The 17,969-nt window shown below is 63.0% G+C and overlaps 1 protein-coding gene and 1 long non-coding RNA gene across 2 annotated transcripts; one reads left to right on the forward strand and one right to left on the reverse strand.

Annotated features, from left to right (window-relative positions):
• The first annotated feature begins 9 nt into the window (after positions 1–9).
• Positions 10–1,491, forward strand: LOC123827971. The gene is made up of 2 exons (XR_006787390.1): positions 10–216; positions 572–1,491. It is a non-coding gene; the product is annotated as an uncharacterized LOC123827971 (long non-coding RNA).
• Positions 1,441–17,513, reverse strand: PWP2 (PWP2 small subunit processome component). The gene is made up of 21 exons (XM_045852423.1): positions 17,423–17,513; positions 15,635–15,747; positions 14,416–14,510; positions 13,945–14,044; positions 13,005–13,148; positions 11,945–12,080; positions 11,437–11,660; positions 10,906–11,049; positions 10,245–10,315; positions 9,645–9,781; positions 9,056–9,204; positions 8,743–8,890; positions 8,450–8,600; positions 7,425–7,605; positions 6,296–6,443; positions 5,798–5,906; positions 5,155–5,220; positions 3,971–4,189; positions 3,706–3,856; positions 3,382–3,456; positions 1,441–1,973 (listed from the first exon to the last, which is right to left on the reverse strand). Exons 1-21 carry the CDS (start codon positions 17,438–17,440, stop codon positions 1,781–1,783), a joined length of 2,772 nt encoding a protein of 923 aa, XP_045708379.1. The 5' UTR covers positions 17,441–17,513; the 3' UTR covers positions 1,441–1,780.
• Positions 17,514–17,969: the final 456 nt, after the last annotated feature.

Genomic DNA, 17,969 nt, shown 5'->3' on the forward strand with positions numbered 1-17,969 from the left:
AGTCCCGCCCCGCGCTGTCCAGTGTCCGGCCGCACGCTTCCAACGCCGGCGTGTTCGGGACGGCGCAGGGGCCCGGCCACCGTGCTGAAGTAGCCTCCTTGTCCTCTACCATCCATAAAAGTCATCTCCGAACAGCGAAGAGCCAACGCTCGGGCATCCGTCCGAGGCTCCCAGGTGTCCGTGCTGTGTTTGCGTCGGGATCCGGATTCAGTCCATGTGGGTCTTTCCCTGTGCGTGTCCCCTGTAAACTGCAGGCCCAGCCCCCGCCCCACAGGGGCTCCACTCCGCTCAGAAAGCCTAATGGGTGGAAGTGCGGGGCGTGGGACTTTCATCAGGAGCCCGTGAGGGCAGTCCTCTTGCTGCCCTTGACGCTCAGTGTGTGCCCTTGCACTAATCACTGCACAGTGGGGACATTTTTATTCGTTCAGGTACCAGCTGGAACTTGAACGTTAAATAAAAAACACACACCCTAGTTAGCCAGGAGTCAGTTCACATACGAACACCTGGATAGATGCTTTAGCCTTTTCCTTAACAATTTTCAAACTAACACGAGTTTTTAAAACGGTTTCAGTGGCCACAGCTGGAGGCCGTGGGCCAACTGGCTGGGACTACAGACAACCCAGGGCTGCTGCTGCTGGACCCCACCCACTGAGCCTCATCTCAAATCCCCGTCAAACCAGGGGCCTGCTCAGCTGCCCTCACCCTGCACGTGTGAAGCTTACTGAGTAAGCTCAGGGGAGGAGGAGGAGGGACTGCCTCTTGAGCCAGCCGATGTCCCAGGTGGGGATGATGAGTAGGAACCGACACCCAGTGGCACAGCCGAGCTGCGCCAGCAGGAGCACACCCGCTGTGGGTGGACTGGGGGTTCCAGAGCCGAAGAGCAGACAGGCTGGCAGTGGAGGGCTTTCCTGCTGGGTGGTGGAGGTGGCGGCAGCAGCAGATACTGATGCACCAGGTGTCACGTGCACTACCCCCCACCTGGCCCGAGGGCTCACATCAGCTGAGGGAGATGGGCATGTGTCCACTTGGAGGAGCACAGGAGAGCCAGGCCGTCCAGTGACTGGTGGGCTGCACTCTGACAAGCAGTGGGGTGGGGCCCGCGGTCACCATTCCTGTACATGCCCCGGAGAGCGCCGCTGTTGCTACCTGGCTGTGGCAAAGCTGGTCCAGGCCACTCTCAGCGACCCCCCGCCAAGGGCCACCACAGGGCAGAGCCGGCACAGCAGGTCTGAGGGAGCTCCCCAGGAGGCCCATCTGGGCTTCTCCGGGGTCAGAGTCAAGCAGGCACCCCGCCCCCGCCCCGATGGAGAGATGACGGAGCAGGGGGCCTAGGCTGGGCAGCAGGACAGTTCCACTCTGGACACGTTGCAAACACCACAGTCCAGAGTTTAGACTTCATCCATAGTTACAGTTTAGGAAACCCCATCTTTTATCCCTAAATTTGTCATCAAAACTTTATTATGAAAAAAATATAAATAACTTGCATACAAAGTTCATGAGTCTATAAATATGAACCCACTGGCCTCTCTAAAAGGCATCTTCGTTGGCAAAAGCTCAGCATGTTCGGCCCACGTGGTGGGGCCCTGTGTGCCAAGCTAGTGCTGACCAGGGGACCAGGCAGCTGGCTCTCAGATGCGCGGTCCCTCTGTGAAGAGCGAGTCCTGGGCGACGGCTCCGCAGCTCTGGAGACTGCCCTCCACTCTCTTCCTGGGCCCTGGCGGCCGTGGTTCTCTCCCCCAGCGTCGGCACTCAAATGAGCCGGCTTGAGAGCCAGCCGGCTCTACACCAACAGTCCCTCCCCGTCGTCCTCCTCCCTGCGTCCTCCACCGAACAGGCGCAGACTGTCGTCACCGTCACCATCGGACCCATCTGCTTCCTCCTCCTCGCTCCCCGGCGGCTCCGAGGAGCGTTTCACGCCCCGCTGCTGGGACACTGCCAGAGCGTACTGGATGTTATAGCGGTTCCAGTCGCAGCTGTGAAGGTACACGGGCCACATTAGTGAAAGCAGCGGTGACTTCGATCCCACCTCGAACCCTGGCTCACCGGGCACCCCCCACCCTCTCGGTAACACTGAGAAAACCAGCCATGGGTTGCAGGAAGCCTCACCAGCCCCATCGTTTCCTTCTCTCATCCCTGCCCTGGCTGCCCCCCCCACCCCCACCCCGTGTCTACCCCTTTCAGCCCTGGGCGGCGGCCTTCGGGGACCCAACTGTGAGACCCGGTCCTTCTGGTCTGGCCTCACTGCCCCTGCCCCTCCTTGGATCCGACCCACTCAACTGCATCAGCCAGTCCCACCCGACACCTGAGGAAGTACTGGCTTCGAGACCACGCAGGGACCCCAATTCCCCACATGACGAGAATAAAGACCGTTTCCACGTAGCAAACCACCCGTGAGGACACTGAAAGGGGAATGGATGAGAGAGAAAAGCAAAGCCTGCGAACTCTTAAAACAGACTCGCAGTCTGGCAGCACGGATGGAGCCTCCCCGCAAACCGATACACAACGGCCGGCTGTGCCCCCACACCGGCAACAAGCCGACGCTGAAGTCCAGGGAAGAACGAATGCCTGCACATCCACCCCAAGCGGCCAGGAATCGATCCCACAGGAGGCAGCTGGCCTCTCGGACAGAGCTGTGCGGGGTCGCAGAACTGTCCACGAGAGGAAGGCTCGCGCCGGTGGTGGCCGAGCCCACGCAGCCCCTCCCTGCCTCGGGGTTCCCGGGGCAGCCAGGACGTTCGGGGAGAAAAGCCTCAGGGAGCAAGGGCTTGTTCGAGGCTCAGAAAGACCGAGGAACCACGAGACAGGACTTGGGGTCCCTGGGTCCAGACGCAAGGCAGAGACGGACGTTCAGGAATGCAGCTGGGATGCCTGGCCCCTGATCCCGACAACAGCACCTCAGGACCCACCTGTCCCCACTCGCCCAATCAGCGGCAGGAAGGGGGTGTCTTCACACCCCCACCCCCGCCAGAGGCCAACCCGTGAGGCCCCCAAGGCTTCACTCAGCCTCCGGGGGTACGGAGGGGCCCGACAGTGCCTGGACCACAAAGGAACCACCTGAGGACAGGAGGATGAAGGCTTCTGACCCCACCACGGCATCCCCCTGCACTGCCCCCAGCCCACCTAACCGCAGCAGGTGCTCCTGGTTTCACTGAGCGGTTTCCTCGTTGTCAGCCCCAGCCTCACCTGAGGCTGGCCGACCTCGAGCACCACTATGAGGGCAGACCCAGCAGGCTGAGTTCACCGGCAGTGGGGGAACAAGCGCCTCCAGCCCCGGCAGCCTCCTGTCCCCACCCGACGTGGCACAGGGAGCACACCCTGGTGTGGGCCAGCTGGGGAGGGTACAAGCCCGCCCTGCCCACCACCAACACCGGCGAAACGTACAGTTTGGAGATGTCATCCAAGTGTCGCTGGATGCTCTTCTGAAGGAACTGGACGGCCGGCAGCAGCTTCCCGGCTCTGGAAAGGAGACTTCCCTCAGTGCTCAGCAGTTACAGAGTGCCACACCAGCCTCGCGTCGCGGGCTGTGTCGCGTGTAAAGGCCTCACAGCACACCACACGTGCACGCGGAGGCTTCGCTTCATGCTGTGCATGCATGCACAGGCCCCGGTTCACGGCGGGTGTGCACGCAGGTTCCCTTTACACCCGCAGAGGCCAGCTGCCCAAGTGCCAGCAGGCACAGATGACGAGCAGGCAAGCACACCATACCTGGACTTCAGCTTCTGTCCATGGGCCATGAGCAACTTCTGAGTCCATATGAGGTAGAACTCCAGATGGCGAGACACTTCAAAGGACGAAGCCAAAAACTCAAGCACTTTCTCCATGTACAGCTCGGGGAGGGAGGCGCTGATCACATCGACTGTAGGAAGAGAGGAAGTCCACGATCACTCTGCGGAGAACTCCAATCGGGGGGAGGGCCCCTCTCTGCACCCGCCCACCCCACTCGCCCCAGCCAGGCCCTGTGGGCGCTCACTCTCGGCCCAGGGCACCGACTCCAGGGCCTCCTGCACCAGCTTCCTCTCGTTGAGCCGGAGAGCCATAAGGATGGCCCTGGTGAAGTCCCGCTGGCGCAGCGCCGCCCGGATCCGCCCAGGGGTGACGCTGGTGTCCAGCTCGAATGGGTCAAAGAGCATCTGGGTGTCCAAGGAGTAGATGAGGAGCCCCTCGGTGGTGGTGGCCGCCCAGCAGCGCCCTGCGGGATGAAGCAATCGCATGGCTCCTAAAGAGTTCCTCTCACTTCTCCTCTGTTATTTGGAGGAACAGGTATTGACCACGCTCCCGTGGGCCCCAACACAGCAGCACAGAGGGAGCGCGGGCTGTCTTCCTCTCGCCCCTGCCCCGGCCCCTCCGGAAGGAGCGCCTGGGTCCTGCGGCAAGCCGTCCTCCTGAGTGGTGTGTGCACTCGGCAGCAGACCCGTATGGGCCCCCCCGCCTTGCTCGCACCGGCAGGCCTGGCAGCCTTTCCGGTCAAGGGCACGAACTTCCACCCCTGCAGGTCATGTGGTCTCTGCTGCAGTATCTCAGGCCACCACAGGGCCGGGACAGAAGGCACAAGGGAACCGGCGTGGCTGGTCTATAAATTTATACTTGCAAAACCAGGTGGTCCCCAGACCCATACTTCGGCTGTGGTCCACACCCCTGGTTCACACGGCGGCGACACAATGCCACCTGCTGCCCCTGCACCTTAGTGCCCTCGTCACTCAGTCTGGGCTGGAGAGTCCGCTACCAACGACTGCAGACAGGCCCTCTGCAGCCCTGCCGTGTTCTGGTCGGTGGGCCCCAGGCCTGGAGGTGCTGCCCCGCACCCACGGCCGTCAGAGACGATCTGCTGGGCGCTCTGGACGGCGGGCCGGGTGGGCAGCAAGGCGCCTGGCGGCGGACGAGGCGGCCCCAGGATGGCCCCAACGGCACACGTGAAGGGTGCTCAGAGCAGATGCCTGCCTTACGGTTCCCAAGCCCAGCCTGTCTGAGGTCACAGCTTTCACAGCCATCCTCCAGAGGACAGAAGTGACCGTGTCTTAAGCATGGGGGACAGTGCGGCCCAGAGCTAGCCAGACGCTGAGACCACATGGACCCGGGGAGCCAGTCCTGCACAGTGTGGGGTCCCCACGCCCGACCCCACCGCTTCCAGTACCAACAACGCCCTGCGTGGCTCACCGGTGGGAGAGAAGCGGAGTGAAGTCACCCTGATTTCGGGTTTGAAGTGACGAGAGCTCATGTCACCTGGAAATCAAAGAAACCACTCGGTTACAGGGCAGAGCATCCCCTGCCATTCGCCTGCCGAGAGAGAACCGCCCGAGTCACCTCGCTGGCCAGGGTGGCCGGGGGCCCAGCAGGAGCGGCAGCCCAGCCCCAGGCCATGCAGCCCCGTCTGCAGGGGCAGCAGGAGAGCCCTGGGCCCCAGATGCTGCTCCTTGGGCGCCTCTGACCTGCATGAACGAGCCATCGAAACAGACAGTCCCGCAGGCGTGCGGCCTGACCAGCACACGGCTCAGTTCCGGGAGGTGACCCCTGCCCCGGCCAGGGTTGCGAGGCGGGGTGGGGGTTCTCGTCCCCGCCTGCCCGTTCGACCGGGCACCTGGTGCAGTGCACACGCTGCACGACCGCACCAGGCGGCTCTGGAGTGGAGGCTCACCCTCCCCAGCAGGTGTCCCGCAAATCCTCTCTGGCGCTTCATTTCCAGATCCCTTGTGTTACGGATAATACGTCCCCATGGAACGAAACTCGACGACCCAGAGAACCAAGCACAGGGCGGCCTGCCGTGGCCAAGTCCACGGGGGACACGAGGGACCCTGCTCACCTTTCTTCACGCCTGGCAGCGGTATCGCGACTCCGTCCTCCTCCCCGGTGTCCTGATCGATCAGCGCCAGGTTGCCAAACTCTGTCATTTTCCTTCGGTTCAAAAATTCCTAGAAGAGCAAAACCTCAGACGTGGCACCGTCAGAGGTGGGAGACGGGGGGATGTGTCTCCCCACCTTCGCTCACGTATGTGAACGCTGAAGTCCCGCCTGGAACGCACACAGGACACAGGGACCCTGAGGAGAGGCGGTGACGAGCCAGTTTCGTGGTAGGACCTCCCCCAGAGCCTGGCACTGCCCGGCAGGAGCCGGTGCTGCCACCACGGGGGTGAGGGTCTCCCTCAGACTGCCAGGCCCGTCCTCAGCGATGCCAAGGACACTTCCCGCCAGAAGGGGGCGGGCCGGCCACCTCACGCGCTCGCACCACAGCCCGGCACAGCCCCACACGGGCCCCGAGAAGCCCGCAGCATTGTGCCCCCGAGCCCCCACCGCTCGCCCACCTCCATGGCGTCCAGGGACAGGTTGCACGAGATCTCAAACTTCTTCCTGAGAATCTGCTCTTTGACGTGGTAGATGCACACGAACTTGGACATGCCTCCCGCCAGGATGCTCTGGCCGTCCGCAGAGTAGCACAGAGTGGTGAAGGCCCTGCAGCACAGGGGACCCGGACTCAGTCACCACCCCGGGACCTCCGACGTGTGGTCCTCCTGCCACGTTGCCCAGCAGCCTCCACAGCTCGCGGCCGGGACGCTGGAGGGACGCTACTCCTGCAGCCCACAACGTCCACTCCTGCTCCTTCCGCAGCAACAGTGCCCCCAGGTGGGGAGTGGGCTTCAGCCTCCTGAGAGGCTCGGCCTTGGCACCAAAGGGCCACGGGGCTCAAGATAGGGCGTGTCCTCGTTGAAATCAGAATACAAAGGAGGCCACCCTTGGAACTGGACGTCTTCAAAATTAAAAACCTTTGTGCTCCAAAGGACACTGTCCAGAAAGTGAAGCCAACCCACAGAACAGGAGAAAATATTTCCGGGTCCTGGTACCCGATAAGGCTCTTGTATCTTGAATACATGCACTCTTACAACTCAGCGAGAAGGGCAGACACCCCAGTTAAAGTGGGCAGACGCTCCGGAGACACGTTTCTCCGAAGCTGACAGTCAAACAGCCAACCCGCCCGTGAAAGGGTGCTCGGCACTGTCCATCCTCAGAGAAACACAAACCGCACCCACGAGACCCCACCTCGCACCCACCGGGACGGCTGCAATTCAGAGTGACACGCAGTCACGGGGTGGCGAGGAGGTGGGGGACTGGACCCCCCCCCCCCCCCCGCACTGCTAGGGGCGAGGGAAACGGTGCCACGTCTTTGGAAAACCATCCACAGTCCCTCAAAAGGGGTCACCCTAAGTCCCCAAGCAACTCCACACCTAGGGACAGACCCACGAGAACCAAACACAGGCGTCCGCACAAGCCCGTCCCACAATGCTCAGGGTGGCACAGCTCACGCAGCCGAAGTTCGAGGACACTGCAGCCACCGACCCCCACAAAGCCCCGCAAGGCTCAGTGTTCCCTCTGCGGGGGCGGAGCCCCAGGGCCACGCCCCTGTGAGAGACCCCCCCCCCTCGCCGTGGCACTCACTTCCCCTTGGCTGAGTGCTTGGCGGTGATCTTGTCCAGCTCTTTCCGGCCGGTCTTGAGGTCGTGCCTGCCCTCGATGGAGCCCGTCTGCACAGCGTTCTCAGGGTCCCAGAAGGTGATCTGCGAGTTCAGCGTGGCCACCGCCAGCTCTGCACCGTCGGGGCGGTAGGTCACAGCCAGAGCTGGGGAGAGACGCACAGACTCAGGGCCCAAGCAAGGCCCTGGGCTCCAGCTGACGAGCCACACCCTGGCTGTCCTGTCACCAGCTCCCTGAGGGGGCGGTCCCAGCAGGGCGGTGAGGGGGGCATGGGAGCTCTCCCAGGTGCCCCACCGCAGGAGGGAGGCCACACCCGCTGCGAGTGCAGACAGGGCCCCAACTGCCTCGGGACGGGGGCTTCAGGCTCAGCCACAAAACGGGTCACGAAGGGCTGAACAAGGGCCCGCCCGGTGGGAGGGCGCTGGTGGGAACAGACCAACTGGAGGTGGAGGTCAGTGAGGAGGCCCCAGAGGGGCGCAGGGCGCCGGCTGCTGAGAGACTGAACCAGGGCCAGGTGGGCAGCAGAAAGCAGGGACCCCACAGAGCCCCAGAGTCCTGTGGCCGGTAAATGTGCTCTGCACAGTGCCAGATGGCAAGCATCCAGCCTTTGCCGTGACCGGTCAACTCCGCCACCACAGTGGAGAGCAGTCACAGATGAGACGTCCACACCGCACCGGCTGTGCATGGGGACAGCTCCGTACGCACCCACAGGTGGTGGGGGGCTGTGTGGGGCCCACTGCACCCACTGCCTCCCACCAGCTAGTGCAGGACGTGTCAGGAAGCTGCAGCCTGGGCCCCCGCTCGCTGTCCTGGGGAAGGCCCGACCTAAAGGTACATGACTGCGTCGCCAACCCCAACAGCGGTGGGGCCCTTGGGAGACCTGAGTTTACACCCAGACAGCCAGCCACGGTGGGCAGGCCCAACGCCAAGACCCGGCCTTCCTGCCCTGGGCCACGGCTTCCGCCCGCTGAGCCCGCAACGCAGCTCACCGTCGGAGGTCAGCGTCAGCGTCTCTGTGGTCTTCCAGCTGTCCACCATGTCCCACAGCCGCACTGTCCTGTCCCAGGAGGCGCTGGCCAGGACCGACCTCGTCGGGTTGAAACACAAACCACTGATGGGCCCCTCGTGGCCGGACAAGACCTGCGGCCGGTCACAGAGGAGGGCTGAGAGCTGAGAGCGTCTGCAGGCAGTCCCGTCGGGAGGCGCCCTCCCTGCGTGTGGCGCGTCTCCCGGCCCCCCGACCCTCCGGAGCGCAGCAGCTCCCAGGACAGGCGGGCCTCACCTCCAGCAGCCTGCCCGTCTGCATGGACCAGATAAAGATCTCGAAGGAGTCCTGGGCCCCGGCAGAAACGATCTCCCCGCTCGAGTCCACCGCCACGCAGGAGAACTGGGTGGGCCTCGGGGACGTGAAGGTGCGGAAGTTCCGGTATCTGCCGGGAAGACAGGAGAGCCAGGGCGGCTCCGCTCGCTGAGGTCCCTCGTGCCTTGCTGCTCCCAGGGCCTGAAGGCTGCAGCTTCGCCCCGAGCCCCTGTCCCCACCCCAACGCAGAGGAGCCTGCTCTGAGCCAGAGCCAGAGCCCGAGCAGAAAGGTCACCTGTGAAGGTCAAAGGCCCGCACAGTCCCGTCCATGGAAGAGGTCACAATGACGTAGCCAGTGGTGGTGAAGGTCACGCCAGTGACCCCACTTGAGTGCTCCGTGAAAGTGATGAAGCAGAAGCCGCTGAGGGTGTTCCACACCTTGACCTACGGGGGTTGGGGAGAGTGAGGAACAGGTGGGCCCTGGCTGAGGCCTGCTCCCTCTCTCACACACGAACCCCATGTGGGCCCCGAGGCCCCCAGAGACCACCTGCCTGCCCCTTGCCTCCTCCCACTGCCCCCACGTGAGGGAGGGTTGGGGGACTGTGTGTGTGGGGGGGATCCTGTGTCACCCTGGGAGATGCAGCGAGCACTCGCCCGCATCAGAGGGTGCTGTGAGCACCCTGGGAGACACCTGGGCCCCCCCACTCAGATCCCGTGAGTATGTAGATGCTTTTTCACCAGCCCAGGGCAGGCGACGTGAGCCTGCGAGCTGCAGGCTGAACCCCACAGTTGAGGCCCACGGGACAGGGGCAGGACCCCGCAGCTGCTCCCAGGCCACGCTCCCTCACCGCTGACCAGCCCCCTTCCACGGCAACACAGCCCACCTTGCCGTCGTCGCCGCCGGTCACGATGTACTGCCCGTCGGGGGAGTAGGCCAGGGACACCATGCTGTTGAAGTGGCCCTGCTGCTTGAGCACGTAGGACTCGCTCTGCCACTCCCACACCAGCAGCTGGCCCAGGCCTGAGGGGCACATGAGGGGCGGGGGTGGGGACTCGCTCCTGACACCCTGCCCCGCGGGCAGACGAAGGCACCAACCGCCCGTGAGATTCCCAGTGGGCTACGTGGCCCGGAGTCAAATCGGCACGGTGACCGCACCGCGCACCCCCCCCCCCGCCCCGAGGCAGAGGCCGCCATCACCCTCCTCCTGGGTGCGGGGCCCCAACACAGACACACCGGCCTCCCAGTCACCGGCGCGCAGGGTGGCCCACAGCGCAGACACCTGCTGTGGCCCACCAGAGCAGCCTCGTTTTGGAAGTTTCACCGACTGCCCCTTCACACGAGCCGCCGCTGACCTCCTCTGCTCACAGCAGGCCCCTGGCAGCTGTCTCCCAGGCCCTGGAGGGTCCCGGGCCGAGGCGGGACCGCCAGCAGGCGTCCCAGAGCAGAAGCTGCCTCTTGTTCTCACCCAGTCGGGCAGACGCACCTGAGCAGCCCAGGGCGATCCAGTCCCCAGAGCTGTTGATGGCGACGGACTCGATCCTCTGATCTGAGATGCTGAGCAGAAAGCAGGACTCAGTGAGCGCAAGAGCCCCCTGTCCCCACCCTCCAGGTGGCCGGTGACCGAGGACAGGGTTCGCCTCCGGCCCACGCGCTTTCTCCCACCCACTCACTAGAGCAAACAATTCCACTCGTGTAAAACTCCGAAAACCCAGAGCGCTGCGCTGCCTTCGCAGCCATAAAGATGCATGACTTTGTGAAACCAGCATCTTAACCTTCTCTGCGTAACAGTGATGCCGAACAGAAGGTAAAAAACAAAATGACGCGACCCACACACGGGACCAGAGCCCAGGAGAGGGGACGGCAACACCTGCGGCGGGGCGGGGCGGCAGCGCCCGAGCCCCCAGCCCTCCGTGCACCTGGCCGGGACAGAGACGAGGGCAGGTGTCCCCCCCAGCCCTCCGTGCACCTGGCCGGGACAGAGACGAGGGCAGGTGTCCGGGGAAGCCCTGCGGCAGCCGCTCAGGCCTCCTGGCCACTCCCGGCCTGAGGTCAGGGCAGGCACAGCATGGCTCCCACCCGTCCCCTGCCACCGGTCCCTGGGACCTCGGTCAACCACACCCACCACAGAGAGCAGAGGCACCCACCTCAGGGAGTGGATGAGGTTGAACTCTGGGAGCTCGTGAAGGTGGAAGATTCCAGAAGCAAAACCAGTGACCAAGAGGTGGATCTTCTTGTGATAGGCTGCGGCTGTCACATTATTAAAATCTCCTTCTTTATTGAAAAAATACCTAAATGGATGGGGGACGGCAGAGTTGTGGAAGGAGGGCCAGAGAGCCAGGCTGGTCGCACAGCTCTGACCCGGCCCGGCCTCAGAGGTCGCAGCCCTGCTCCACGCCGGGCACGCGGGCAGCAGCCCCGACTGCGCTGCCTCGACTCCCCTACTTCCGCAGCGGCGGCGGCTCTCCACTCCCCGAGCCTCCCCGACCCCGGCTCGGGACCCAGGCAGGCTCCCAGCTGGTGCCCTGGAGCCACGCCTCCCCAGGATGGGCCCGAGGAGAAAGGGCCTGTCCCCTGTGCTCTGGGTCCCTGCCCCGGTGGTGCCCCATCCGTGTCACATCCCAGCCTGAGAAGGTCAAGGCCCTCCACCCTCCGAGGACCGGAGACCTAAGACCTACTTGGCCAGCCGAGAGTACTTCACTTTGCCCTTCTGCTCCTCCGAGGCCAGCGTGGCTTTCCCTCGTATGGTGGTCTCTTGCTCCCCCTCTTCCTCCTCCTCCTCCTCCTCCTCCCTCTGCAGCAGGTCTGCCTTCCAGCCCGTGGGGGCCTTTAGCCGCAGGCCCTCAGGGGGCGTGTCACACTGCCACACACACAGGGCTCCGTCCTGGCTGATGGTGTAGAGCTGCGATTGGAAGCACACGGGTGGGTGCTCGTCACCCAGGCCCCAAGCCCACACCACCCGCAGGCGGCCGTGACGGGAACCCCGTTTATGCGTTCTGGCGAAGCTGCCGCCACGCACTGACAGACGACTCCCCGTGGGCAGCCAACAGCCACCGATGACCCCAGCTGACCCAGGAGGACCTCCGCGGAAGGGGCACCTCCACCTACAGGGAAGGGCCCAGGGCCCCACCCATGGCCGTGACGAGGGGCGCCGTGAGGCTAGGGGTTCTGGGGGCAGGGACGTACGTCTAGGCTGTTGGACTCAAAGAAGCAGGCCACGATGGCGTCCTTGTGTCCCCCCAGGGCGTAGTAGATGAGGTTGTCCCAGCGCTCGGCCCCAAACACCCACGTGGACATGTCTTTGCTCCCGACCGCAAAGCACCTGGACAGAAGAAACACAGCTCGTCCTCAGGGCCACCAGCTGGGCACCTGCCCGAGCACGGGGGGCCACCCCAGGGTGGTGCGTGGGGATAGGCCAGGGGCACCGGCTATATCCCCGTGGGCATCTGCCGAGACCAGGAGCCTTGGTGCGCAGGTACCACTGTCCTTCCCCGAGAAGTAGTCCCCCACAGGGGCATCCGGGGGAACCCCAGGAACTGATGGCGGCGCCCATTCAGGGTTGTGTGGGGAACCTGCTCCTCAAGCCTCCCTGACCACCCCCAAGTCCCCTGCAGCAAACTGCTACGGTGATAAGAGCCAGACCCAGGCGCCTCGTGAGAGAAGGGTTAGTCTCGGGGCACCCGCCCTTGCCCCATCCCCCAGAGACGGGAGACCATCGTTTCCCACCGACACAGCGCCTGGGGGCCGTGTCTCCCCATCGTGGCCCAGGATCTGTGACACCGCGGTCTGACGTAGAGATTAGCCACTGCCAGCCCCGCCTCTCTCTGCCCGCAGAGCAAAGGGCAGCAGAGAAACAGCCAGCGACACTCAGGTGCCTTTGGGGACGGCTGGGGATGGCGGCTGTGACAGGACAGGCCCGAGCCACCCTCGGCGCCTGTGTGGGGAGACGCCCGCCAACTCGCCCGCTGACCGTGGCTCTTGAGACATTCGATGGCACGAGCTCGGCCACACGCACTGGGTTACAGCTTTCCTCGTCAGGGTCCCCGTCCTGCGCTCTGGTTTCAGTGACCGACGCCAGGCCGTGTGGCCCTCCCTCAGCCAGGAGCCCTCCCGGCACCCAGCCCCACACAAGGCTCAGGAGCGGTCATTTCAAATGAAACGTCAGGAGGTGACAGCGGACACCCGGTGTGCCCTCTCTAACAAGGGGTCCCCCCCAGGCTCCCCGGCCACCCCTGCCAACCCGCACTTGGAGTCATCCGTCCAGTCGATGTGCGTGGTCTCGTCGTACGGCCCAAAGTAGGTCTTGTCCAGGACGAAGGCGTTGAACTCCCGCTTCCTTCCAGGCGCGTGGTACATCTGAGCAATGTTGCCTTTCGTGACGACGAACTTCCTGCGGCAGAAACAGCAGCCATCCATACTCCACACCAGCGGGAGTCCTGAGGCCAGCTCAGGGCCTCGGAGGGGACAGCTCCCCTGCTCTGAGGTCAGTCTCTCCCGAGAGGCAGACCCGGGGCACCTGCCTCTCTCCGGCCCCCGAAGGACGGACGGGCAGGGTCGGGGAGGAGGCAGATACGTCTGCGGGCCCTGCCCGCACCCCTGCCCTGGGCAGCGTTCCCTCAGGCGCTCCCTCCGGCTGCCCACCCCCAAAGCCAGGACAAGCTCAGACAGCCCCGGGTGGAGCCAAAACGAAGACACCAGCCCTGCATGTGTGCCGGGCACCAAGGAGTGGCCACCACCTCGGCTGCCGCTCGAAGGGGTTTCTGAATGTGAGCACTCGGCGGGGGGCCCAGCCGAAACCTGAAGCCCCCTCCCCCGCTCCGTGGCACATCCTGGTGGGCCCAGGAACAAACCCCCCCCTCTGGGGCCTCAGAGCCGGTGGGTGGCTCCTTCCCGGCCTCGCTATCTGGAGGCTGTAAGACCCCCCGGGGGCCACGCCTGCCCTGGAGACGGCGTGTCCTCCGCCCTGGAGCAGGGGGAGAAGAAGGGCCACGCCCGGGCAGCCCTGCAGGACCCGGACCTCACGGAAGCACTCAGCCCAGGAACCCGTCCGGGCCGCCAACGGGAGTCCGAGCACAGGCTCCCACAATGATGTCCAGAGTGGGAAGAGCCCCCCAGGTCAGCACCAGCCGGCTCCAGCCCTCAGTAACACCCGGTCCTGAGCAGAAGGGTGGGGGGCGGGCCCTTACCTGCCATCGGGGGAGAAGGAGACGCTGTGCACAGAGCCCTTGAAGTGGAAGTGGTGCAGCACGGACCTGCAGACCAGGCTGACCAGCAGCGCGTTGCCCCCTGGAGAAAGAGAGCAGCCACTGTGTCCACCTGACATGCGGATGAAACTCGGGGAGTTCCGCGTGTTTCCACGGCCGGCACCAGGGCTCTGGAAGCACGCCCCGCCCTCCACACAGGAGGCCCCCCCCGCCTTGTTGCTAAGGGCACAGGCCAGGGAGGATGCCCAGGCACACCCACACTGCGCACACACCCCCTCACCGGGGCCGAGATGTGAAAGCAGCCGGGGGAGGGGACTGCGTGGGCCCCCCACCCCCCACAGGCCCCGGACTGGGCTCTGTGTCACCCTGATGCCCACATCCGCCCCCCAACTGGTGCCATCGGTCACCACCCTGCACCACCACCTCTTGTCTCTTGTGCTCACTAGTGGTTACCTTCATCGACGATGATGGCGAGACGGCCGTCTGGGGAGAGCCCCACGCACTTGACATTGTACCGAGTGGCCAGGGGCAGCGTGTTGGACTTGTTGCTGAGAGGGAAAGAGCAGAGCCGTGCAGTTGGTCGCATGTCATCAGGAGAGGCCGGGACCACCAGGCTGCCCACCCCCAAAACGTGGCCCTCCCAGCTCCTGGGCCAGAGCCCACTGCTAGTCCTCACTCCCTGCTGAAGGGAAAGGAAGTAGACAAACCCCGAGAAAACATGGCATGGCATATTAAAAACCTTAAAAATGGGCTTTGGATACGTCAATTTTGCTTCTAGGATGGCACCCCAAGTTTTTGCATTTGTATAAAGTCAGAAAACAGGAAACAAGCCTACGGTCCCACAGGAGGGATTAACCGCAAGTGCAGGACATCATTAAAGTTGTTTTACAGAAAATGCACAAAAACTGAAAAACAAGTTATGGTAACCATTGGGTTAGATGCTGATTTTGTCTTTTATTTTATTTTCCATTTTTTCTCCAGTGAGGATGTGATAATCACCCTAGAGAACCCCTGTCACATGCCGCTTACACGGAACAGTGGCAGTAATGACCACGCCAGCAGCCGGCCCTGGGCCCACCCCGCACAGGCGCTGCTCTCAGACACTACCGCAAAGGGTCCTCAGAGAATGCTCGCACTGCTGTCCCATTTTACAGACTGGGAAGCTGAGGCCTGCAGAGCAAGAAACCAGGTAACCTCCCTGCCAGGAGGATCTCGCTCAGACCACACAAGCCTGGGAAGAGGTGACAGCCCACGCAGGAGTCCGTCCCTTAAGAAAGGAACACAGCAGCCACCCGCCCTGCTTCGGGACAGAGCGCACACACCTGAGCAAGCAGAACCGAAGTGCAGCGAGCGCCGTGCTGCCTGGGCAGGAGCCCAGGGGGGCTTCCACGCCGCCTCTGCACACAATTTGGCGGAGTGGCACACAGTTGTACCTCGAAGGTAACAATGACCTAGATACCCAGGGCTTAGCTGAGGAACTAGAGTGAAGAAACTGGATTCCCACGGCCAGTTCCACAACTGGCCCAGCGATTCTGTGGAATCCTGTGGCCCCATCTCGGGCGGCCTTAATAACTAACAGGTGTACTAGGAAGAGGACTGGAGAAAAACACCATCGATTTTCACAAGCAAACTATAATGACTGCTTCCGTCAATACCAGTTCAGCATACTTACTTTTTAAGGTCAAATACAGTGACTCTATTCCCCACAGGACTAATCACTGAATTTCCGTCACATGTAAAATTTAAGTTTCCACGCCGATAGACTGTCCCCAGCAAATTTGAAAACTGGAAAGGAAACAAAGCTCTCTCAAGACAAAGAAAATGCAAAGAGTCTCCACCCCGGAAAAGGGGTAAGTGGTGCGTCTGGTCAAGGACATGGCGCAGAGCCTCTGCAGGGTCCCCGGTCATTCCTGGGGTCCCTCCAGTCATCCCCTGGGACACTTGCTGTTGCTTACGAGGCCCAGCCCTGAGCAAGAGAAGGAGGGAGAAGTGAGCCCAGTCGACCCCCAGGAGCCCCGAGCTCCCTCCAAGGTGGCCGGCGGGTACTGTGAGCGCCGGGGAAGCCTCCAGACAGAAGATGTTTGTCCGGTGGAGGGGAGAACAGCAGCAATCAAACGGGGCCCCAAGTGCATCTTGGGTTCAAGGCTTCCTGAATAGAGGAGCCTTGTGCCAGCGAAACCCCAGCAGTGGGAGGGGCAGGGGCATTTCAGAGGGTGGTCAGGGAGGAACCCTTGGAGGGGCCACCTGGGCTGGAACATGAAGGCGGAGCCAGCCAGGCCAGCGTTGGGAGCTGCAGGCCAGCAGAAACCCCGAGGACCTCAGGGAGGCGGGGGTTGGGGTGAGGGCAGAACCTGGTCATCTGAGGAGGTGTTAAACAGAGGCATGCATAATCCAGTTCCCACTTTTTGCAGGCCACTCCGATGACCATGGAAGCAAGAAGGGAAGCAGAGAAGCCATTTAGGCTCCTATGCTATTCCACATGGAAGGTGAAGGTGTCCCGACCATGGAGGTGGCCCCAGGAACAGAGAGAGCAGAGGAGCTGGGGGCCCTGCTAAGAGTTGGATATGGGAGGAACAAGGGTAGTGGCGAAGCCCCTCCAGGTCTGGGTCACAAGGGAGTGCTAGGTATGGCAAGGGTCTCAAAGTCTGGGCAGTTCTTACTAAAATGTAGCAAAAGTATTTTGCAAATGAGCTTTACTGGAACCACAACAGGATAAGTTTAGCCAACTGCAAAGAACGTTATCAACAAATAATTAACCGGTGCACATAAGCAATAGCTTTGGAAATCACCCCTGCCTCCTCTACTTGTCACAAGTAAGAACAAAACGTTTTCTTCCAACAAGACTTGTGCTCCTTTGGCGCAGACACTCCAAGCCACGAACCCACTGTGCTGGGTCCCAGGAGCACTCTCTCGGGGGGGAGACAGGGAGCAGCGCAGGTGCGGGATGCAGCCGCTGGGGGCCTGCACGGAGCAGAGACCCACCAGGGGGAATGACCCGCCCTTTGCGAAAGAACAGCCGAGGAGGAATGGGACCAGCAGCAGGTCAGCCGCTGAGGCACTGATCCTGAGCCACGGAGCAAGATGAGGACAGAGTGACGTTGGGTGGGCTCAGTGACTCGTCTCCGCCCATCTGCGCCACCACCCTTCCCCGTCACCGCGGCCTCGGGTAACCGGGATGTCAGCTCCGGGCTTGCCTACCCGCGGCCCGCCGCCGCCTACGGTCCGGCCCGCCTTCCCTCCGGATACAGGACGCTGCTGCCGCTAGCAGCCCTCGCGACCCAGACTACGTCCCTTTACCTGCTGAGGACAGTGCTGCCGCACGCCGAGCCCATCCAGGCATGGTTAGTTGGCCCCCAAAGACCAGGTCTCTAGCACCTACACCCTTGCCTCCACGCCCCCCGGTCCCACCCGGACCCCGGCCGCCGAGAGACACCGTGTGCCAACTCGCGTTCACACTCACCCGGTAGGCGAACTTCATTGCGGCCCCTGCACGTGTGCTGCCACACACCCTCCGAGCCCCGCTCACCTACCGACCAGCAGCGGGAACTTCCGGGCCGGCCGCGACCGTACGCCACAGCGCCCCCACCGGCCCGGAGGTGAGGCGCCGCCGGAATCGGAGACCCAGCCCCCGCCCCGAGCACGCCACGCCCCACCCCAGGGCGGAGCCTGGGCCTCCGGCTCCGCCCCACCCAGAAAGAGTTCCAGGCCCCGCCCACGCCCTGCCCCGAGTCCGAGCCTGAGCCCGTGGGCGCCGCCGCCCGCCAATCCGGAGCCGCGCGCCTGAGCAGGACCAGGATCGACCTTGAACTACGGTTCGCGAACTAAGGAGCGTGAGGTGACCAACCCCCCGCGCTTATTTAGTATCTTCGGATTATGAAAGGAGAGTTACAGCAGAATGAGACTCAGAATAAGTTGGAAACCACTCTCTTCCGAAGAAATTGTTTTATCGATGCTACCAAACAACACAGAAGCAATTTATTACCTTGTCAAACGTTAGGTTGGCAAAT

This window comes from Phyllostomus hastatus, unplaced genomic scaffold (assembly GCF_019186645.2).
Source record: "Phyllostomus hastatus isolate PE091 unplaced genomic scaffold, TTU_PhHast_1.1 phas_contig_948, whole genome shotgun sequence".
Classification (NCBI taxonomy): domain Eukaryota; kingdom Metazoa; phylum Chordata; class Mammalia; order Chiroptera; family Phyllostomidae; genus Phyllostomus; species Phyllostomus hastatus.

Bases quoted from the DNA above. Each gene is read 5' to 3' on its own strand.
- PWP2 (XM_045852423.1), bottom strand. The intron at 8,601-8,742 runs GTGAGGCCCGCC...GACCGGCCGCAG, and splicing joins AGACGGGCAGGCTGCTGGAG to GTCTTGTCCGGCCACGAGGG. The intron at 5,221-5,797 runs GTGAGCAGGGTC...TTTGATTTCCAG, and splicing joins GCTGCCAGGCGTGAAGAAAG to GTGACATGAGCTCTCGTCAC.